Source organism: Papilio xuthus, unplaced genomic scaffold (assembly GCF_000836235.2).
Source record: "Papilio xuthus unplaced genomic scaffold, Pxut_1.1 DF828780.1, whole genome shotgun sequence".
Lineage (NCBI taxonomy): Eukaryota > Metazoa > Arthropoda > Insecta > Lepidoptera > Papilionidae > Papilio > Papilio xuthus.
In genome coordinates, this window is record NW_013529869.1 from 628961 (window position 1) to 651958 (window position 22998).

At 35.3% G+C, this 22998-nt stretch overlaps 4 protein-coding genes across 5 annotated transcripts; 2 read left to right on the forward strand and 2 right to left on the reverse strand.

Annotated features, from left to right (window-relative positions):
- The first annotated feature begins 983 nt into the window (after nt 1-983).
- Nucleotides 984-2828, forward strand: LOC106128361 (uncharacterized). Its single transcript, NM_001312784.1, is given in 3 exon segments — nt 984-1217; nt 1842-2014; nt 2385-2828. Coding segments are annotated over 2 exon segments (336 nt in total). The 5' UTR covers nt 984-1217; nt 1842-1846; the 3' UTR covers nt 2553-2828.
- Nucleotides 2829-3521: 693 nt separating this feature from the next.
- Nucleotides 3522-16352, reverse strand: Nipped-B (Nipped-B cohesin loading factor). The gene is made up of 27 exons (XM_013326704.1): nt 16267-16352; nt 15801-15913; nt 14519-14687; nt 13784-14385; nt 13282-13487; nt 12920-13151; nt 12359-12520; nt 11938-12125; nt 11625-11862; nt 11064-11317; nt 10569-10817; nt 10134-10352; nt 9836-10018; nt 9007-9756; nt 8615-8935; nt 8375-8507; nt 8170-8294; nt 7793-8027; nt 7438-7592; nt 6776-7040; nt 6280-6470; nt 5726-5922; nt 5400-5523; nt 5080-5226; nt 4802-4998; nt 4508-4691; nt 3522-4404 (listed from the first exon to the last, which is right to left on the reverse strand). The coding sequence occupies exons 2-27, from the start codon at nt 15865-15867 to the stop codon at nt 4255-4257; spliced, it is 5943 nt and encodes a 1980-aa protein (XP_013182158.1). The 5' UTR covers nt 15868-15913; nt 16267-16352; the 3' UTR covers nt 3522-4254.
- A 698-nt stretch (nt 16353-17050) lies between these two features.
- LOC106128531 (dehydrogenase/reductase SDR family protein 7-like) lies at nt 17051-18976 on the forward strand. Of its 2 annotated transcripts, none has more exons than XM_013326962.1 (5): nt 17051-17381; nt 17555-17698; nt 17770-17989; nt 18166-18411; nt 18767-18976. In XM_013326962.1, exons 1-5 carry the CDS (start codon nt 17235-17237, stop codon nt 18952-18954), a joined length of 945 nt encoding a protein of 314 aa, XP_013182416.1. In that variant the 5' UTR covers nt 17051-17234; the 3' UTR covers nt 18955-18976. The 2 variants fall into 2 exon arrangements, with proteins under 2 accessions (XP_013182416.1, XP_013182417.1); XM_013326963.1 differs by having other exon boundaries at nt 17773-17989.
- A 61-nt stretch (nt 18977-19037) lies between these two features.
- Pmi (Transmembrane protein Pmi) lies at nt 19038-21265 on the reverse strand. Its single transcript, XM_013326965.1, has 3 exons — nt 21198-21265; nt 20824-21044; nt 19038-20394 (listed from the first exon to the last, which is right to left on the reverse strand). Exons 1-3 carry the CDS (start codon nt 21218-21220, stop codon nt 20114-20116), a joined length of 525 nt encoding a protein of 174 aa, XP_013182419.1. The 5' UTR covers nt 21221-21265; the 3' UTR covers nt 19038-20113.
- Nucleotides 21266-22998: the final 1733 nt, after the last annotated feature.

Here is a 22998-nt window from a genome sequence, read left to right on the forward strand (position 1 = left end):
CGTGTAAAATATATACTATGTTCTTTTTATAGATCAGTGTTTTATTTACTTTAATAAAGGTCTTTTTTAAAACGATTTAAGTGAAACAATAAATATTTTAAAGACAAGTTACTTTTAATGTTGTACGTTTTTATGTTTATAAAAAAACATATCAAAACATAAAGCTGTGTATAACATACATTAGCCAGCATTTTATTATTTTTATGACTATGACGTGCTAGGTATAAAAATACTAGCAGTTGGTGCCTGGCGCCGTCTATGAGCTATTCACGTACATACATTCTGGTGTTTTGTCTATCTGTCCGTCTTTATATAACTAGAATTTTCCACTGCGATTCGATATTTTCGTACGAATACTTTGTATATGTTTAAAAATATTTTGATTTTGAATTTTCTATTTAATGTATTGTCTGAAACATAACCGATTCCGAGGTAGTAATTAAGATTTTATTCATCATCCGAGAAATCCAGGTATTAATGAACAAGAAATTTAGAAAATCTTTTAATTATTTCTCCTAAACGAATAGGTATTCTCACGATTTACAAGATAAAATATCTCAGATAAGTTACACATAAGATCTAGAATTATTTTTTAGTTGGCAATTTAGTTGAATTAGTTGGTAATTATGCAAAAAAGGTTCGTACTAACTTCTGCTGTCTGTTTAATAAGTGTGATGTCAGTCCTATTACCTAATTATAGGCCAACAACGTAGCTATACCTTTACAAAAATGTGGTAAATGTTTTATGGTAACTTCTATTGATTGCCAATAACCTATAAATACTAGGAGATGTAGACATATTGCGAACTAAACGTTATTGTTTTGGTATCGATGTTAGGTTTATAAAGTAGTTCAGAGTTGCCGAATCTGAATTGTTGGCATGGTATTCGGTCAGCGTGCTACATGTCGAACATTCGGCCTGTGTTCTTATTTTTACTGGTCATTGTCCAACATACGTCAGAAAGGAACACTCTCGGGCGTATCGCAGCCTCACAAAGACGTAGAAAGTAATTAATTTCAGTCGTTACTTACCCTTGCATCCGTCCGCTTTGCTACGATTATAAATAAAATCGCATCAGATCTGTAGCCAGTTATAAAACGGATTTGTTGTTACCACATCACGCGCAAACGCCAAAGAAAAAGTGAAGATAATTTTAAAACAAAAGAAAGTAGTTTCTGAACGTGAGTGAGACCAATTTTGTGTTTTAATCCAAAAAGTAAGTACCCACTTAACTTTATTTATATAATTAAAATTGTAAACTTGATTTAAATATATTGCAATAAAAACATCTCTACTAAAATTATAGCACGTTTTTACAAAATTGCATTGAATCTGAAATTTTCGATTTGTTTCGAAACAAAGTACCATTGCATTATCGATCGACTGTGAAAAATGATTTCTTGATTGTTTGCCAAGACACAATTGATTAAAAAAAAGTTATTGCGTAGTGGTTTCCCGCCGTCTACAAGATGTTTATTTTTGTCGAGTAAATTGTTTTGTAAATAGAATAACAATAATGACGTGATAGTAGGAAATCGTTAAGCGCTCTGAAATACTCAAAACAACAAAGTCATTGTTTTTCGGTCTTACCAGAGAAGATATATTTTTACATTTATTTTTTTTCCAGCATGTATACTAAAAAGAGAAAAGAAATATTTGATTCTACCTATACAAATTACCTATGACACGATTAGAAAAATGGTCTGATATTAATCATCGATAATGCTTTCTAAGAAATAGTATATGAAACAATAAAAACGAACTAATGGACATAGGTTTTCGATAAGTTAACTCTTTCATATCCCATCAATATTATTTATAATCGTTTATTACTTTATAGTTTCAATGGCGGAACAATACTCAGATGATGAAGAAACTTTGGACGTACGCACTCTGCCACTAAGACCGCCGCGACCTCTCCTGCCGCCGGAGAAGGCAGTGCGCCGCGCGTGGCATCCTGTCATGTGGGATGACCATAAAGATACTGCGCAAAAGAACGACGAACCTGAACAGGTAAATAAGTTTTCACTATTTCATTTCAACGATCAGTACCAACTCTGGAGAAGCGCATTACAACTGGAGAAATGTTATCCCTTAACATCAAATGGCATTGTGGTCTAGTGCCAGTTTATGGATACGAAAGCATGTTGTATCTGGGTTTGATGTATCGTTACTACGATTTTGTATAGTGCCGACGCAATAACTAGATGTAAAGGGGTGCCTGGGCGGGGTACATCTGAGCGAGAGCTTTGTGGTTACTCACCTATAAACCAACAGCCTTTCGACCTATGATGCCAGCAGTTAAACATTTGAATCTTGTAATTAGCATGTTCAACATAATCGAATCTAAAAATATCTGTCACAAAAGTTTTCTTTGTTTCAGTCAGTTCAGTCGCAGCACGGCTCCCGCGAGTATCCGCACACACAACGAATACAGAACTTGCGGAGATTGATAGCCGAAGGCAAGGTCAAGCCGGAATCGGAAACACTTATATTTTTCCTTTGTAATAAATTTGCAGTTTCCGATGATAGACGGAAGAAATTTGAATAATCCATCACGTGTAACCTTGCAATTCAATTGCCGAAACATGTATTGGAACATATTGTCCTTTCTTATCAAACAGAATGAGAAGGGTGATGATATGTTATTATACTAGTGTCGCCACAATGGAAATTCAGTTAGGAAAGCCTTTAGACCATACTAACGAAATAACAAAAAGGCAATTACTATCCACAACAATGATATTTATAATTTGTGTATATTTTTATAACCAACTATAGGTGTGTATTTTTATAACTAATATTTAATTAAACATTTTAAATAAAATCTTTAGCTTTTTTTATAAGGTTGTTAAGGAGTAAGCGGCCACGTGAATTCGCTGAAATAACGAAGCGATCACAACCCATATTTTAAATTAATATAATAAATTTTACTATAACCTACTTTTAATCGTCGGAGTAGTGGAAGTTTATACACGTTACGACAGAGGCTATTAGTACCCAAAATGATTTGTGGCAGATTGCAGCCTGCAGATATAATTTGCTAAATTCAAAGCTAAAACTCAATTGACCTTGAATTTTTAATATTTTTATTTGTTCTTCAGTTACCTACCAAAGGAAACAGAATTTTTCTATTATTTATAACTTAAACACGAGGAGAACGCCACTATATCATGTATGTATTTTTTGTATATTGCCAATAGAAACAGTTTCTGATTATTTAGGGTTTAATAAAAAATGTTTATAAAAATCTAGCCTTAGAACTTTAATGTTTTTTCATTCACTGAAATGCAGTTTATTGCAGTACCCTTTCATATGAACATAATAGATAACTCTATGTTACATAAACGCGAATATGTATAAAAATTATGCAGTATTTTTATATGTAACAGGCCCTAAACAATAAGAAATTGACCTATGTGAGAGCGGCCGCGCGCCCGATACCTCGACGTATGTACTAATCGTGCGAATCATTGAGATGTCAATAGAAATAAAAGAAGAATACATTAAAAAAGTCAAGTCCAAGTTGTTACATATACTTTATATTCTTCATAAAAATTATCTACACACGAGACTTTTAATATAAAACAAAAACATATTTCTCAAATATAACTTAAAGAAAACTTAAGATTGCCGTTGTCACGAGACCGATGGCGGCCGCGGGGAGGCGGCGCGGGGGACGCGGTCCGCAGCTCCACCTCGGCCTCCCCCCCGCACCCTCTCTCCGCGATGCCTCACATCACCCTTCAATAAATAAATCAATTTCGAAAATAAAATAAAACGAAGGCCGGGCGACGAGCTCAAACGTTTCTAATTTTTGTTTGGTAATCGTCCATCATCCGACGGCGAACAATTCACGACATAACACAGACACACGCACACGCGCACTAGCCCGCGGCCGACATCGGCCACGTTGCCGCTGCTTCGGAGCGTTCCTACCGCAAGGAGCTTGCGATCCGATCCATTGTAAGTCCTCACGAATAAGTCCACCAGTTTGTGATGAATATATATTTGTTCTATAAACGTCATAATCTATAATCGACACTCGCGGCGTCGCGTGGTCTCGATCGACGAGACTACCGCACGCCGGCGGCGTCGGCAGGGGCAGGAGGTGCGACGTCATCGCTCGGTGTCAGCTGCGCCGGCGCCGGGAGAGCGTCTGACGCAGCACAGGTGTGGCGGGCCGCGTGACGTCATCGTCCGCCGAACGCACTAGCGGCGTGCGCGGGGGCGCGGGGGGCTCGCGGCGGCGGCTAGGTGGCGGGCGGGGGAGGGGGCGCGGCAGGCGCCGGCCTCGCCCCCGCCTCACCCGCGCCCCCTGCCGCACCCTGTGGCGTAGCCCCGCTACCCGCCTCCTCTTCCTCTTCCTCCTCGGGGTCGAACTTCAGCATCAATTGCTTGAACTGTAACATTTACATGTTATTGATTATCCTCTTGTTGACTCAGTACCGCTATCCGGAAACAACTGTCATTGAAACTTAGTAACGATTAAAAGGAGACATGTACCTCGAGGTAGTCGTCGACGAGGCGGCGACGGCCGTCCTCGTCAAGCTCATCCTCGACGTGTTCGCGCGCGGCGGCGCGGAGGTGCGCGATCGTCACCTTGGGCTCGAACAGCGGCGCGTGCCGCCGCGATACCGCCTTCTCGTACATTTTCACGCTCTCCGATGGCGAATACTGGTTAATTTTTCTATAGCAAAAACAATTATTACTTTTATTTTTCAAAAAAAATGCGTTTCAATGTTAAATTGTTTTATCAAATCAATGCATTAATGTAGTGCTATTTGTGTGGATACTGACGCATCGGTGAAGCCGTATTGCTGCTTGAGATGCTGCTTCAGCACTAGGAGCAGCACGCAGCCGCGAGCCTGTCGCATGGCGTCGCGCAGGGGCCGCGTGTTGTGCGGCAGCCGCAACAACAGCGCCTCCGCCTCTTCCTCGTCCTCCTCTTCATCTAGAGACTCCTTCTCTTGCTCAGCATTCGGCTTTATTAGACCCTGCATTTTTAATATAGTAGTCTTATATATTTACACACGATACAATTTAGTAGCAATTTTTAAATATTTCAGGTTTCTTACCTCTCGAAAAAGTTGTAGTAAATTAGACCCTGATGTGGATATAATTATATCTATATGATGTATGATAAAAAGTGGTTCGTCTTGAACTTGATATGGAAAGTAACTAAGATTATCTGCCAGGTACAACATTTGATCTAATGGTGCCGTCTGAAACAAAAAAAATACAATGATTATTTATATATCACAAAAAAATGATTTTTCCTGCCAACAAATAAAAAAAAGAAACAGTTTTATTGCCCATCTAACACAATAGAATTAACCAGTATGTTATAAGCATATAAATAAGTTATAAATCAATTTATACAATAATGTTAACTTACAGAGACGTCGTCGAACTGTTTCAACAGCGACAGTACCAACGCCCGCCGCTGCGGCCTCGTGTTACGTAACAAAGAGTATAAAAAACCGTTCAACGATGTAGGGAGATCATCTTGATCTTTCTTCCTGTAATTTAAAACATACTTTATATTAATTACAGCGAGAAATTGAATTTATATTAAAATACAAATAATATAGAATTTTTCTGTTTTCTACTACATTTCTACTTCCGTTACAAGACCGACCAAATTTAAGAAATCATATTAAAATATCTGGTTTGCTTATGCAAATGTTAAAGAATAATAGAGGTTTACATCTGCATATTTACCTAAATCCTCTTATAATTCCTTTATCAGTTTTATTCTGTAAGATCTTCTGCAGCTGGTAGGAGAGCTTGATGCCGAGCTGTGCCTTCATGTGTATAAAGCCGGGGTACTTTTTGTCGATGTCCTGCAGGTTCTTGTCCGCCGTGTGAGACACCGTCACCTCAACGTCCGTACTCATGCATATTAAATATGGTACGATCTGCAAATTTTCAAATCATTTAGTTATTAACTACATTTGATCTCCTACCTTCGTTTTTATTACCCAGTAAAAAAAATAATATTCAGTACAGATAATGTATTTGCGTAGCTGATAAAACATTTTATAAACTGTTGTATCTCTGTCTGATTCTTTGCTAGGCCGTGTTTGCTTTGGGTTATGTCGGAAACGGCTTAATTGATTTTCACGGGAATTCACGGGAAGGTACCTGACGCACAAGGTCATGTTATAGGCTACTTTTTTCTGCGCTGACGAAGTCGTGGGCAACCGTATGCTAACCTAACCATATGCGAATCAACTAAATAGTGAGTTTCTATTGACATCGTTCAGTAATCTTACCTGTACAGGGTGCACGAGACCCTGAGCGAGCACGAGCTGTACGACCTTCATGGCGCTGGAGCGCACCACAGTGCTGGGATGCAGGAACGAGCCAAGGATTTCCTTCAGGTACAGCTGGATTACTGTCGACGCCATGCCCGATGACACGTCGCCCATCTCCTTCAGGTTCTCGTGCTTCGAACGTTTTGACCCTGACAAATTGAATACAATCCAATCTAAATAACTACACGAACACTATGAGTTTTATGATATTTATTATGAAAAAATTAATGATTTTATTTGTAAATTAGGCACTTATGTAAACAAAAATGAGCTTTTTGAAATAAGCTAGGAACTGACCAAAATCAAAAAGAGAGATTCTTGAACGGCAGATAACTTTAAAAATGTATATATAATCGATCGATTGTAAATATTTAAATACTTTGATGTTTTTTTAGTTAAGAAAGAATTAATAAATATTTATTTTTTATTTTTAACCAATGTCTAAAGTGCTTACATTCTTTGTCCTGTCTGATCATCCTCTGTTCTTCTTCCTGTAGATACATCTCTATATTCTTTAGTACGTCTGCCTTCATCTCGATGGGCGCGAGGTCCGAGGTGAGGAGTTGGTGGTAGAACTCCTTGAGGTCAGCGCGCAACATCAGCTCGTAGTGACGAACGCACACAGACCCCAGTGCCTTCAAAGTGTGCGAGACAAAGTCCTCGTCGTCCAGGGCCACGAAGAACATTAGTGTGCCAAAAACTTGCTCCTTTATGTCACTCTAAACATACAAGAACAATCTTTTATTTCTAAGTCAAAAATTGATTATTTGTTTTATATAAAGTCAAATAATCTAATATTATAAATGCGAATGTTTAGATGGATGGATGAATGTTTGTTTGAAGGTATCTCCGGTACGGCTCAGCAGATCTTGTTAAAATTTGCATAGACATAGGTCTGGAAAAACATATAGGCTACATAAGTTTTTATTAATTCCGCGCGGACAGAGACGCGGGCGACAGCTAGATTCGTAATAAAAAGCACATAAGCATCTAATCTATTAGCCTATATGTCCAAGCAACGCCGTAAGTTTCTCGTACTTGCGTTACAATCATACAGTACTGTGTAATATTATTTTTTAAGGAGATTTTATTTCATACGGATCATATTATACATACCGACAATCCTTCAATAACTCTGTTGTCAGTGAAATCAAAGTATCGTAGGAGCAGGCCGACGATGAATAGAGCACGGCGAAAGTATGGCCGCGAGGGCAACGACCGCGTCAGCTCCGGATTGCGCTGCCAACTGCTCTTCCACTGGAGCAGCACACCTGCGTAAATCAAACAGATTCATTATATACAAACATATCTATAGGAACGCGAAAGAATAAGCGACAGAAAGAAAATTATTTTAAGTCAAAAAGTAATACTTGGAAACAAGAAACAATTTAGATCATAGAATTTCTTAAAGGAAATATTATATTAAGTTCATAATCCCGTCACGTCAAAAAATGTTTCAAATGGCACTCACCATGGTATTTATTAAAGACGTCTCTGATGAGTTTATAATTGTGCGTTAGATTGTTGACGATGGCGGCGAGGCAGGCGATGCAAGCGGCGATAACGAGCTGGCCGCGCTGCAGGATCAGCTTCACCGCGTCCTCCTCCAGCTGCGCCAGGAACACCTCGCTCGGGTGCTCCATCAGTGGCACCACCAGCTCCAGTGTTGAGGCAACCGTCGACATTATCTGCTGCTCGTATTGATTCTGCATTCAACAATTCATATTTCATTACAAACACAAAAAAAAAACAAAGTGTTACAAAATTGAAAAACTTTAAAAGAGTAATCATGAAAAAAGATTCAATTAGTAGTAGATAAAAAAATAGGAAACATGAAAAATATAATACCTGACATTTTAAGCTGAGATACGGTTGTAAAGTTAACGCGTGGTTAACAAGAAGTTGTGGCCGGATTTTTGCAAACAAATGCAACGTGGAAAGACACGCCAATATACGTTGCGAAGATCCAGTACCTGAAAACAGAAATTTAATGTTTTAGTATTTTATTCCTTTTTTTCTCGTAATAAATAAATTATTTTATTTTATTTTTTACCATCGGTTTCTTCTAACTGAAGCAAGTTCTCAATAAGGCAGTCGACAATTTGTTGACAAGCGACTAGCAGTGATTTCGGCGGCTGATAAATGATTTTAGTTGAATCTTCTTTATCCTCCTTGGGTTTGAATAACTGAAAAATCAAAATTTCCATGTCTTAACGTAGTCCATATATTTTCAAGGTTATTTTGCCCAGATCCAGCATTAACAAAAGAATGATATAAATAAAATGTATCTTACACTAGTGAGTAGCTGCTGAAACCACTCGAGGCCCATGTCCCTCGAGGATATCACCACGTCGGTGATGTTGAGCACCTTCCGCGTGAGGGGGTCTGCGGCAGCGGCCGTGGTGTCCAGCGCGCCCGGCCGCGATGTGTTGGGGCACGGGCTGAACCACATGTTCTGGAACACCTCCATCACCAGCTTCCTGATGCCCTCCTCGTCGTTCACCCGCCTGATCATCTTCACGCATATCTCCGGAATCTTCGGAAATTCCGGACATTCGATGCAAATGTCCTTCAGTATTTTTATCACTCTCTTTCTTACTGAGACTCCGGTGTCCTAAAAAGTGAATAGTTTTTAGATATACAGAATTTAATAAGCAGTGCTTTTATCAATAAAAAAAAACTTACCAATATTCGATTGGAGAGCATGCCATAGTACTTGTCTATAAGGTCAGGCCTGCTGAGCACGAACTTGCCGACGAGGTCGACGGCCGCCTCCCGCACCGCGGTGGACTGGTCGAGGAAGGACCTGTTCACGCCGATCTGCATGTCGGGCCGCGCCAGCACCGAGGGGTCCGCCTCCACAATCATAGTCAGGCACTTCATCGCCTTCGTTCGAATGGCTATCGTGTTCTCGCAAAGTATCACCAATATCTTTCGGAGATATCTGTCGAAACTTTGCGAGAATGATCGCTTAGAGGCGAGATATTGTGATATCAGTTCGGCCCCGCTATAGTCGATGTAGGACTGCATCACCTGCACCTGAGTCCCGCCCTGGTACCTGAAGGGTCGGATCTTCTCGAGAAAGAAATGTTTCCGCCGCTCTATCGTCTTGAACTTCTCCGCGGACATGACGGCGCTCGAGGAATGTCTCTTATCGACCTTCGATTCCTTTAATCCGCTGTCGCTGTCGTCGTCCGGCTCGGATTCTTCGTCGCTGGTCTCGTCCTTGTATCGCTTCTTCGATTTATTTTTCGGCCTTTTCGTCGGCGATGCTTTTGGCTGGATGACCATGTCTCTGTACCACTGCGTGATATAGAAATGTCTTGCGCAGTTCCAAGCTTGGTCCTTTTGTCCGTTAATCGCTAAATAATCTAATAAGACTCTCTGTAAGAATTCAGTCCTCTCTTCATCTTCGTCCAGTCCAGATGTAGTGGTCTGTTTATTAAAGAATACATGATATTACACTTTGAACAAATAACTTTGTAATTGTATCAGCTGTAGTTGGACACGGTACCTGGGTGTGGCCGGCGTCCTTCTCCTCCTCAGCGCGTATGTCCCTGACGACAGCATCCATGGTGCTGAGCTTGGCGCGCGAGTGTACGCTGTCACGCCGCAGCCGCGCTGCCACCAGCCCCAGGTACTCCAGCGACGCTACGCGCACCGACATCTCCATTGACTTGTCTGACATGTACTTCACCTGCACAAGTATATTTTCATTTCATTTATGGTAATATATTTTTTTTTTCATGTTTTAATTATATAAGATTGTTCAAATAAATAACATTGAATTATTTTAGTTCAGTTCAACTCACCAGCATAGTTCCGAGCAGACTGAGAAGTAGTTCAGTGGCTGGCCACTCGGGCTTGTTAACAGTGGTAAGTAGGTCATGCACAAAGTTCTCAAATAGAGGTCTAAAATCTACCTCCTCTGATCGACTTCTGCACTTGTTGAGGAATGACGTGAGAAATGTACCACCTACGCTAATTGCCGCTTCGTACTTAGATATAATTATAAGATCTTTATCTACTTGCTGTAATTAAAATAAAAATGTTCATATGATAATGGTTATTGACAAAAAAAAATTGAAACATTTTTTGTAATATTAATCTAATAATGATTCATGTTATTTTTCAAATAAAATTCTAAGAAGTATATGGGTAGGTATTAATTAGGGCTTTGTCACATCTAATTAGGGTAGACAGAAGCTCTTCAGTCATATGTATATTTTATTTCACTTTTCACTTACTTTTTTGTTGTCAGCTTCGCTGTGTTCCTTGTCTTTCTCCTTATCCTTGTCTTGTGTTTTGCACATGGTCTCCGGCAATGTGACGACACACTGCACCAGCTGCAGAACCAGCGCCGTCAGCATCTGTATGTGCTGGTCCGAGCTCAGTTGGAACGAGCGCAAGTTGTGTTTCGAGCTCGGTATTCGAGCTATCGACGCCAATATATCTTCTAGTAAGAGTCGTCTATGTTGTTCGTATTTTGAGAATATCTAAAATGAAAAAAAAATAGCATTAATAATGAAGCTATTGATATTATATTTAGTTATTAGTTGTTGATAAAAATTATTAATTTATGGAAGCCTTTATTTTCAACACTTATGTGTTGAATAGTTTATATTTGTGTATAAAATTAATCATAGACAGAAAAAATAGCAAATACGCCTATTACTGAGTTAACAGTTTACTTAATTTATCAGAGGACGTGAAAAACCATACGAAATACAAAAAAATCTTACCGTGGTTACAAGCTTCAATGCTGACAGTTGTAATTCACTAATATTTTCAACAAAGAAAGGGGACACTCCGACAGTGGAGGCGTGCAACACCGTGGTGTCGGTGAGGTGGTGTGCGGCGAACAGCTCGGCGAGCAGTGTGACGCACTCGTGCGCGTGCGAGTACAGCTCGCGTACGGCTCGGTTCGACCCCGACCCGCCCCCGCTGCGCCGCGTCGCGTTACCCGCCCCACCCCCGCGACGCTTGCGACCGTCCACTGCGAATTATTTGTTTATCTTACTAATATTACAAATGCGAATGTATCGATGTATGAATGGATGGATGTTTTAGAAGGTATATCCAAAACGGAAAAGTCAGATGTAAGTATAGATGTAGTCCGTTCGCGCGAACGGAGTCGCGGATGACATCTAGTTATATTATAGAATCAAACACATAATGCTTTCAATATAGATGTAGACCAATGTTTTAAGGAAGTAACAACAATCGGTGGATACTTTACATCAAATCCACTCTAATTAGTTTCAAATTCAAATAAAGAAATGAAATAATAAAATTATGTTTACCTTTCTTTTTGTATGTTGATTGAATACTATATACAGGATCGTAGACACAATATATTGTGTTGTTAAGTTGAAACTTTATAAATAATATAATTCTATCTATAACATCTTCTAGGAATATCCTCTTGGGCATACTCGGTGACGTCATTATGTACAAAGCCGTGAGGCAGGCGTCAGACGCACACATCACTCTCTCTAGCGCTGATTCTATCCAAATTTGTCGCATTTCTTCACTGTCTTCCTGTAATTTAAAAAAAATATATATTTATAGGAATTATTAAAATTTTATAAAATTAAAATAGGATTTTGTACTTACAGGATCACCTAATAAAGACATTTTCTCAGCAGCTCTAATATTTTTTTCCAATATGCTTAACAATCGAACTAATCTATCACTCGGAATGGCTTCCATAGCACCAAGATTTTTTAATTTCGCCGCTTCTGAGCACAACTCTTGCAGTTGATAGCGGGGTAATAATAATTCTTCAGGAATTTCGGGTCCCTCTGAAATTATTAATAATAATTTAAATTTCCTAATAGAAAATATGCATATTCAACACCAAAACATTAAAATATACGAATTATTTATGCTACATTCTCAATCAGGACATAAACAAGCACTAACTTAGCATATCAATATTGATTAAGGAAGCACATAAAATATTTTAGAATTGAAATCATTAAAAATTAGATTTTTTTGTGTTTTAAACTTTGCGTAAAATGGATTAATTTCTCACCCATTTCATCTGTTATAATAACATCATCATCAATAGTTTCAAATACAGCATCAATCAATTTGCTAAATCTCTGATAAGTATTGGTTTCCATTAGTTCATCCACTGACAGCATTTCAAGTACAGGCACAAGCCTCTTCTCTACTTTACGCAGTTTTGGTCGAACTGCAACAAATTTTTTTAACAATTTTAGACATAAAAAAACATCATATACATATAGAATTACACGCAGTCGCCCTCGATTTCCTCAGAGCAGAATTAAAAATATAAGTAGCCTATAAAATGTCCGAGTGCAACAGCTCTCGTCAAAATCCCGACAAAATCGGTCCATCCGTTCCAGAGATAATCCGTAACAAATGCGACATTACGCACAGACGTACCGACAAATGTTAAAAATTGTTTTTTGATTCAGCAACACATATGTTTACGATATATGCCTTTTTTTCGAGCTTATATAGACACTACAATTTGAATTATATGTATAGATTTAGTGTTAGAAAAGTTTTTTGTTGCATATAGGGATATTTGATACATTATCTATGAGTATGTAAAAAAAATTCATACCAATAGCAGCCTCAGCTTCCTCCTTTTTACTGGCTTCTTCATGTTTTCTCTTCACAGCTTCCCAATTCCTCTCCCGAGCTAAATCAATTGCCTCTCTTTCTTTATCTACAGTGGGATTAGAGACAGTTGATTTTGCCTTCAAAGGCAGATTGTCATCCGAGTCAGACTCTATTGCACTACTTTTTCTCGATCGTCCATCATTTGCAAAATCATGCTTTTTTAAAATTCCCTCCTATCAAAACACAAAGAAGTCAATAAACACATATAAATAGTAGGAATATTGAATATTGTATTACACACTTATTACAAAAAAAGTATGACAAAAATGTAACATTAAAAAAATTAAATTACAATATACTCACAGAAAGGCGGCCAATTTTGACAACCGGATATTTATTATTCATGATGTTAGGTGTTTTAGTGGACAATTCCAGTTTATCTTGTGTGGTGGATTGCTGCGGGGCGTACGGCGCGCCCATTGATGGCTGAGGTGCTTGCGGCTCGTGGCGCAGAGGTGAAGGTGCTACACTGGCCTGTGCTGGTGACTGACCCGTCATTACATTACCATCTAAAAATTTTGTTATTTATTATTTACTCTGTTTCCATTTTTTCTTTATCTTTTATATACAGGTGTACATATAAGTCTAAATTTTAAAATTTGATTTATGTCAACAATTCATACCAAACATTAATGTTAACTGTTAAATAAAAATACACATTTTAAAACTGAATAAAGTGTGCATTCACTTGTTTGTGAAGTACAATTTTATATGGCCTACTCATATTTAAAACTGTCTTAAATATACTAGATGAATATTATTTATTTTAGGTTATTAATGAAAATTATGATTCCAATACACATACCCTGTTCGAATGGCTTTTCTTGAGTTTGTAACATTACTCTTTGTTGATCTTGTAGATTTCCTGGTGACATGGAAAGAGGATCTTTGTCTTCATTCAAATTGGTACCAAATCTATTGTCTTGTACTAGACTGTTATAAAATCCGCCATTTTGAGGATTAGTACAGGGTGTGTTTGATATGGGGCTTGTATAGATGTTGGATTGATTTGTACTGGTCCATGAGGGGGAGATATTATTTTGAGCTGTAATATTGACTTGTTGACCCGGCCGTGCTTGAGAGGGTGGGGAACCCATGTGGACATGCGGTGATGACTGACAGGGTGTTGCTAGCAATTGTTGATTTGGGATTGGACCCGAGTGTACTGCAGTTCCATGGGAGGATGGGCTGGAGTGTGCTGCACTGTGAGATGAATAGTTAAATGTTGATGATGGTGACATCCCATTGAACTTGGATGAATGTAAATGATTGCTCCAGTGATTTCTTTGTTCGTTCCTCTGATCAAATATATTTGGATTGACATTAAGGATTGCTTTTAGTAATTCCGGTGTATCCTGTTGTGGAGAAGGACTAACCGCATTTGGAATGCTTTCATCTTTTAAATCACTGTAAAAATAAAATCATATTTAGAGGATTATAAAAGGCAAGTGTACATTTCTTGATATGCCATCTGGGTGCCAAGACATGTTGCATACACCTGAAAATCACGTAAACAAAAAATTTTCATGCTAAAACTTACATGTGTTGTACAGAAGTTTGCATGAGGGATTGCAATAATAATGACACTAAGTTGTCATCTCTAGTTGCAAGTAGAATTGCCGCTTCTTCAGCAACTCTGGGGTGAAATAACTGAGACTTATTGTTTAATGTTGACGGTAAAGGTGTAGGTAGAGGTAGCACTGGTAACACTGAAAAATATTGATATTGTATCTCATAATTTATAAAGTTACATTTATGCAACTGTGAGTATTATAATATGTAAAAACTCGACAAAATATCATTGTGAGGTAAAGAATTTTTATCAAAACACCCTTAAGTCAGTTGAGGTAAAAATGTGCATCTAAAAGAACATATACAACTTCAGTTCTTATGGATTTCAGCAGCTTAAAAAGTACCACTGAATAATTTATTATTAATGTTGTAATATTAACTTCCAATATAGTGATTGTGACATTGTATTCTTAATTAAGACAACTGATATTACTTTGTGTAACCATATAGAGTTTCCACTGTATTTAAACTATAACAGAATGTTTTATTAGTTTTAAATACTGAGAAAAAGAAATCACACTGTAGATACATTTTGTAAGACAAGTTAATCTAAATAGCTCTAGCTAAACTGCTATATATAACTCTGTTACTAAGATTAATATCTTATTTTCAAATTACATATATAATTAATATCCATTGTTGTTTAATATTAAGGAATGGAAACTATTTGGTTTTTTTTTATTCATAGTACAATATGAGATTCTTACAATACATAGAATTGCTTAGAAACAAAAAATAAATTAGGTATGTAAAAGGATTGATATCCAAGATTAATAATAAAATATATTATTATAAGGTTTAGCAACATATAAAATGTAGTTTTCTTTTCAATGTGTGCTATTTTGCAGATTGCAATTCTAATTAATATCTAGGTTATAACAATTCTTCATATTTTCTCACCCGAAATCAACTTTGTGGGAGTGGGTCTTTTGGTAAAATTGTAATTTTAAAGGTCAATATTAAAGTTGAGGTAATAATTTATTTTAATCTTAAGTTAATTTAAAAAATAAAACTATCACTATTATTGAAACTGCTTCCTCACCAAAAAAACATAAGTATTACTCATTGAGCACAGTACTGCATACATATGTACATAAAATAAGAGTATGTAAGTTGTAAAATTTTAAGTATTATCAATTTACAAAGGGAAAATGTAATAAAACAATATTTGAATTAAGTTTAACAGAATATTTAAGAAATTCTACAAGTCAATAGGAAATTAGTTGTTAATTATCATTACAAGTACTTACAATCTGTCAAACTGGCTACACCTGCTAATGTTGTAATAGGGACACTTGGAATATCCCTCTCATTCATTTTGATCGGAATTTTGATTTATTTTTCCAACACTACTAGTGATATCCTAGAAGTCAAAAAGAAAGTCTTGGCTGTCGTATTGTAACATACACCATTAGAAGTTGTTTGCGTAGCCGCCGAATCCATTATAGTTTCATATTCACGAACGCGGCACTTAAATTGTTTAAGTTTTATTTCACATACTATACCATTTAAAATTCATAAATTATTTTTCCGAAAGTAACTAATAAATCCAAAGATTGTTGTGAAAATAGGGCACCCGTCAGTTTGATGCTTTGTTGTGCGTTGTGCATCAAAACGAAGGTCAGCGCATCTGGACGACACTCCCAGTGGAAAGTACTGAATGTTGTTCATTACAATCTAATTTTTTTCTTCTATTTAATACTTTCAAATACTCACAGAAACATTATGTTAACTATTTATATCCAGGACAAATCAAACATAATCCTAACATTTAGATAATCAAGGAATTGTGACTCAGTGTTACCAGTAATAACTTTATTTTACTGCAATAGTTTTTTGCTGGCGAGTAAAAGATTTTATACAAATTAATTATTTTCTACACTTTTCTTCGCTAAATTCTTAAATGTTTTAAGAGCAATTTAAATAATATTCATTCGCCAATACTCTAAATACTACTTAATAAGAATATAACATTGAACATGGTACACACTCGCATAAAATTTCTTTGGTGTTGTGAAATCGAAATTTAGATTTGCTTCCCCTATGTTAAAATACGTAAATTAATATGTATTAACTTACCAGGATATTAGAATGTCAGTTATACTTCTAATTGCCAGAAAATACAAAATCATTTTTATTGGGTAAAAAGAATAAACTTCATCAAACCGGTTTATAGGCTGCCCAGAAAAATAAACTATTTGCTACATTGTGGCAAATCTACACAACTAGTCCACTGTATTAGCGGCAACGATTGCATTAAAAAAATCGTTACCATGGCATATACCGACATTGTTGTTTGTATTAAAGTATTTTATTGTAATCACAATATAATTTATGGCTACCTGATAAATGGATGTTAAAATACATGCGTAGTAAATATAAGTTGAAAAGTATTTATAGTCACGTAGAAAAAAATGTGTAGGCAGTAAGGCATGTCGAAAAACTAATTATTAATTTTAAACAAAATGTTTCAATATCAAAAGAGATTGTACGTCTGTGCGATGTCAACTCAAATGTCATTTACAAGCAAGTAAACGAAGGATCAAGTTCAAAAGTTCAAAGTCAAATATTGGATAAATGAATACATGTAAACGGACAGATACAACAAAATTAACGTTTTTATAGTTCTCAGTACCTTATTGCAAGGCAATCGAAAACAAAATTGTAATATTCTTATTAACTGAATGCTAAAAACAATGAAGGTCATAGGAAAAGAATCTGCCCTTTGGTATCTCCAATATTTTGGCATTCCATTATCTTTGGGGATAGTATTGTATAAGATAATTAACAATTTTTCTTTACGTAAACGCAGAGCCACATTACAAGGAAAGGTAAGGCTTACCTGCGTGATAGTTGCTAATGTCATATAACCTAGAGAATCTACAATAGAAAACATTAACATAACATTTTCAATTATGTAAACATGCAACCAGAAGTGGTTTTACAAATTTATATTTACATTTACAATGTTATATATAGTAAATATTTCTTTAATTTTATCTAGGTTGTTGTGATTACTGGCGCAAGCTCAGGCATTGGAGAGGCTCTTTCCCATGTATTTTATCAGCAAGGATGTAAAGTAGTAATGGCATCACGAAGGAAATCCGAACTAGAAAGAGTAAAGCAAGATCTTATATCGAAAAAAATGGCAAGTATTTCAAGACTCTTAACCTTAAAATTATAATAAAAAAAATTAAACTTAATTTTTATTAATTTTAGCAGGGAATCAGTATTGAGCCTATTGTCATTGAATTAGATCTAGGGGAACTTGACCAACTGGAAAGTTTTGTAGATAAGGTCCACAGTCTTTGCGGACACATTGATATATTGGTAAACAATGGAGGTATTTCCCATCGTGGATCTATACTGCATACAAAACTTGATGTGTATAAGAAAATTATGAATGTAAATTATCTAGGGTCTGTTGGATTAACAGCAGGTACTATCTTTAGCATTAAGTTTGTATTTAGTGTAAGTTTTAAATATTAGTATTACTGTGTAATAGGATTTCCACAGAATAGTAAGGTTTGCACATTAATTCCTGATTTAAACTTGCTTTGTTTTTTAAAAATTTTGTCTTATTGTCGTAAAAAATGTTTTATTTTTTTATTTTAGCTGCTTTACCAAAAATGGTTGAAAGAAAAAGTGGCCATATAGTCTTCATAAGCTCTGTGCAAGGATTAATTGGTTTACCTGAACGTTCAGCATATGCTGGCTCAAAGCATGCGATGCAAGCATATGCTGATTCTTTACGTGCAGAAATGAAACAACATAACATCAATGTATCTGTAATAAGTCCTGGATATGTCAAAACTGCTGTTTCAATTAATGCTCTTACAGGATCTGGGGAACCACATGGAGGTTTGTATTTGGAATTAAAAATGTTCGTTTAGTCATAAATGTCATGCTTATTTAATGAGATGTTAAAGTTTTTCATATCAAAATCTTTTCTGATTTGGCATATGTCTGAATGGCATTGGATGTTACAATTTTGATTAAAAATCAATGTATTGTTACCAACCGCAATAAAACAGTGTTCTGCAGCAACTTGTGCAGTGTCGGTCACTTCGCTATTCAGCAATTTCAAGTGGCCGCTCGCTCGTTTGCCACCTTATGATATTAAAAAAAAGTGTTCTAAGTTGCTGAGATGTTTTAAAATCAAAATATAGAACTAAAAAAATATTTATTAGAGTCTAATTAAAAACTTTAATTTCAGTAATGGATTCAAGTACAGCTGCTGGATTTTCAGCCGACTATGTTGCGGAGAGGATTGTGGATACTATTGTTAATAAGGAAAAGGAATTGATAATATCTCAGTTTATGGGACATTATGCAATACTTGTTCGACGCACTATACCATCATTATACTTTTACTTTGTTGCGCGTAGGGCGGCAAAGACGTAAAGATGCGTTAATAGTTTTCCATTTAAAATTTGGATAAAGTAAAAACAGTTGCATTTAATTTACTCTATTACATTGTGATGGTTAAAAAATAAGTAATTTATTGATGGGATGATGTTCATTGACCTTTGAATTTTTCTAACATAATGTGGAATTTGTAGATCTTATAGAAAATATATTCATTGTCAGGGAATAGTGATAAATGTTAAGAAGCTGTGAATGCTAACCAAATAAAAAAAAATTGTATTTTGTTTTCTTTAAAGATTATGTTCACTATTAATTTTAATTATATCTTAAATATGAAAATAATGGAATAATTATAAGGTGTAAGCACTGATTTTATTTGTGTAAAGTGCATGGGCACAGCTTACTGGTGATGTCATTTTTGGTTATAAATATAATGGCAATAAAATAAATGAATACAAGTTATTTGTTATTAATCCCTTAATTACCTTTATGTAACGGTAAACAAAAACAGAAATTTGACTTTATAAAATAACACATTCTCGAACAAAATGCAAATAAAAAGTAACAAAATAATGTCAAGAATAACCTCGAATACTCTGTCAAAGGTACGTAATGCAACTATGTAGATGTCAATGGGCAGCTTTGCTATTTTGGCAAATACAAGTGGCCTGTGGCATATATAAAGATCTGGAAAGTTCTGTGAAAAGTTAAGCCTACTAGTGCTAGTTACAATATAAATACAAAGGATGCTGTTTTTAAACAAAATCTTATAAGCATAGACTCATTTGATCACATAGTTTTCTATGGGTCTAAATAAAAGATATGTTTCTTTGACACTTATTAACATGTTACCACTGTTAACAAGTATCATGTAATTTCAACAAAATGCAGTTACAACTCTTTTCCCTAAAGCAACCTTAAGAATAAAGAAATATTACTTTGTACAGGAATTATCTAATTCTATATTAAATAACATATACAATAACTGTAACCTTTTTTATACAACATATTTAATAACAATTTTCTACACAAGGCTGAGAAGAAACTTACTACAACTAATATTTTAATCTACTTTACTGATTAAAACATTTTAATCATAAGAATATTTTAATTCAATCATAGAATAGAATTTAATTTTTGTAAAGCACAAAACACCTATTCTGATTTTAAGCATTCAAATTATACCTAACACATTTTATTTAAAAATGTTGTATATTCGCCACAGGCAGATGGCAACTGCGCTAAAAGAAATAGTGCTATGTAATAATATTTTTCTTGTATTATCTGTGCGTACAAGGACAACTGGCGATGCAGATGTAAGATCACTCAGAACAGGCAGAGTTGCCAAATGTCTGCGATCTTTTTCTTCTTGATATTTACAGCAGGGATCCCATTGCCATGATAATGTATAACAACCAGCACATAGAACTGAAACTACTCCAAATGGAGTGCAGGCCAGTGAGCTCCAAACAATACCTGAAATTGAAATTGTTAAACAAATTATAAATTTGATATGAGTCCAGAAGTTAATATAAACTTTCATATTAAATATGTCAACATAGAAGAATGCAAGCGTATATTTAGATGAGAGAAAAGTCTTTTAAAATAATTAATTTACATTATTATTGTATGTACTTATTCTACGTGTAGTAACATTTTATGTTATATAACATAACTTTTCAATGCAGTACATAGGTCAATATGTTATCTGTTATCGTTACTTCCGAAAACATTATTAACAAGTACCAAAATGATGTTATTGTTAGAAAACTTATACTAATACACAAGTTACATCATTAGTTTGTACAACATACATTGAATTAACGACTAAAGTGTTTTAATTCTTTATATAAGACTAAAATTTTTACGATTTCTGTAATTTATGATACTTTGCTATGTACTAACCTGAAGTAATGCTACACAGTCCACTGTAAACAGAAACTTTATGAAGAAGATTTCCTACACATATCCATCTAGCTGTCTCTTCTCCAAGTGGTTCTGGTTCAATGACGATAACACTGACTCCAGCCTCCAGTGCTCTTTCCAATTCCATTTCAAATTTAATATGTGCATTTTCACTGTCATATACTTCTCTAATTATAGCTACACTGGACGGTTTCAGATCACTACAAAAAATATGTATTTTAAAATAATTGTAAAACTTTCATAATATAACTTTTTGGTAATAAATGATATTTATGTTAAAAAAAATACATATTTATCATTATAAGAACAGTAAATTCTATAAATTTTATTTTAAGAATCTATTATTTACACACCTGTCACTTTCATCACCCGCCATGTTAACTATAGACAAAATAAATGTCTATTGTCGTTGATAATTGGCATAAACAAGCACAATTCGGAAATCAACTTTATCTTTGATTACTCGATAAAAACTGTTCTTCGAGTTTCATCACAAAAAACTGAGAGTCTACTGTAAAAGTTTTCTTTTTGCGGTAGTTTGTTTATTTATATAAATACAAACCGTACAAATACCGTAGGGTTTGGTTTTTGATAAATAATACTGTTTTTTACTGGCACCCAACATTTTTGCTGATTCTACTGTATTTTATGTATGGTCATCGATAAACCCCAAAATATTCTACAATCCATAATAAAGGTTTATAATTTGAGCCATTTTTTACCTGTATTGAACCTCGGTTTATGTTCTCGAGTTATTAAGTTTATTCCAAGATTCAAGTAACATTGGAAGTGTAATTCAAGCTACAACCACTTCATCTACCACTATACTCCTACACATGAAGTTATTACATCAACATCCGTCATAACTTTACTCTTGATGGATCGTATTTTCTTTATATTTTGACGATCGATCTATTATGTTATTGATATTGTATTTCATCCTGGATAAAAATTGTTTACATTGAAATAACTCCTGAAGTGATTGGTCTGAATTTAAAGCGATTAAAAAAAATGATGACCATATTAAAGTGTAATAATAAAATATGCTTTTTCCTTCACTTACAACTGTCGCCCACAAGCGCCGTTCTAAAATCCGCTTTCCTGATTAGGCAAAGGTGAATGTTGCGAAGTTAGTTGTAAATTTTTAATACCGCTTAACTCGTTTGTACTTTGAAATTATTTTAAGACTTAATTCATTTTCCTTAGGTACATTTTGGATTAACTTTAAGTCACACTTACGTCATACATCGCCATTCACTCGGTCGCGTTTAAAGCTAAGCCGAGATACATATAAGGAGAGTGTGGGTGCAAGGCTGACCTTACAGGTACTGCCCACAGGTTTTTAGTAAATATTCGTATGATTTCCCGGCATCCCACGTTCAGATTTTATTAACACCTTATAGTTTTATTTCTTATAATTGATTTAACAGACCATTAACATTCAGATATCTAAACAAATAAATAAGATTTAAAATAATTGAAATTCTAGCGTGAGTAATGTTTTGTAAGTAATGTATTAATCTATAGTGTGCAATATTAAGCCAATACCAAAACTATCATGTTATAAAATACTTCACTCCGCCTTCGTGCTTAAAAGCACGACGTACCTTTAGGCTATTCGAGCTTTTATCAACAAATAACAATAGTCGATTGTTTATGGTGTGTTATTCTTTTTGTAAGTCTATGATTCTTTCGACACGCTAAGGAAAACATCTTTTAATCACTAAGTCGATACAGTCAAAACAAACATGTAGAATTAGAAAATACTTTAACAAAAACTTACACATGGGGAATTTCACAAGACAAAATAATTCAATATCGTTTAAGAAACAGATGGAGAAATATTTGAATTTAATTATATATTCAATATTCTTGTTAATACAGATGTTATCATAATTAGGCGTACTCATATACATCTATATATATAAAAGAAAGTCATGTTAGTTATACTATTTAAGAACGGCTTTGCCGATATGTCTGAAAATTGGTGAGGAGCTGAGAGCCCGGAGACGGACATGGGATACTATTTATTCATTTTTTTTCAAATTTATGTCTTGAAGAGCTGCTTTTTATTTAACTTACTAATATTATAAATGCGAATGTTTAGATGGATGTGATGTGGATGGATGGATGGGTGTTTGTAGATATCTTTAG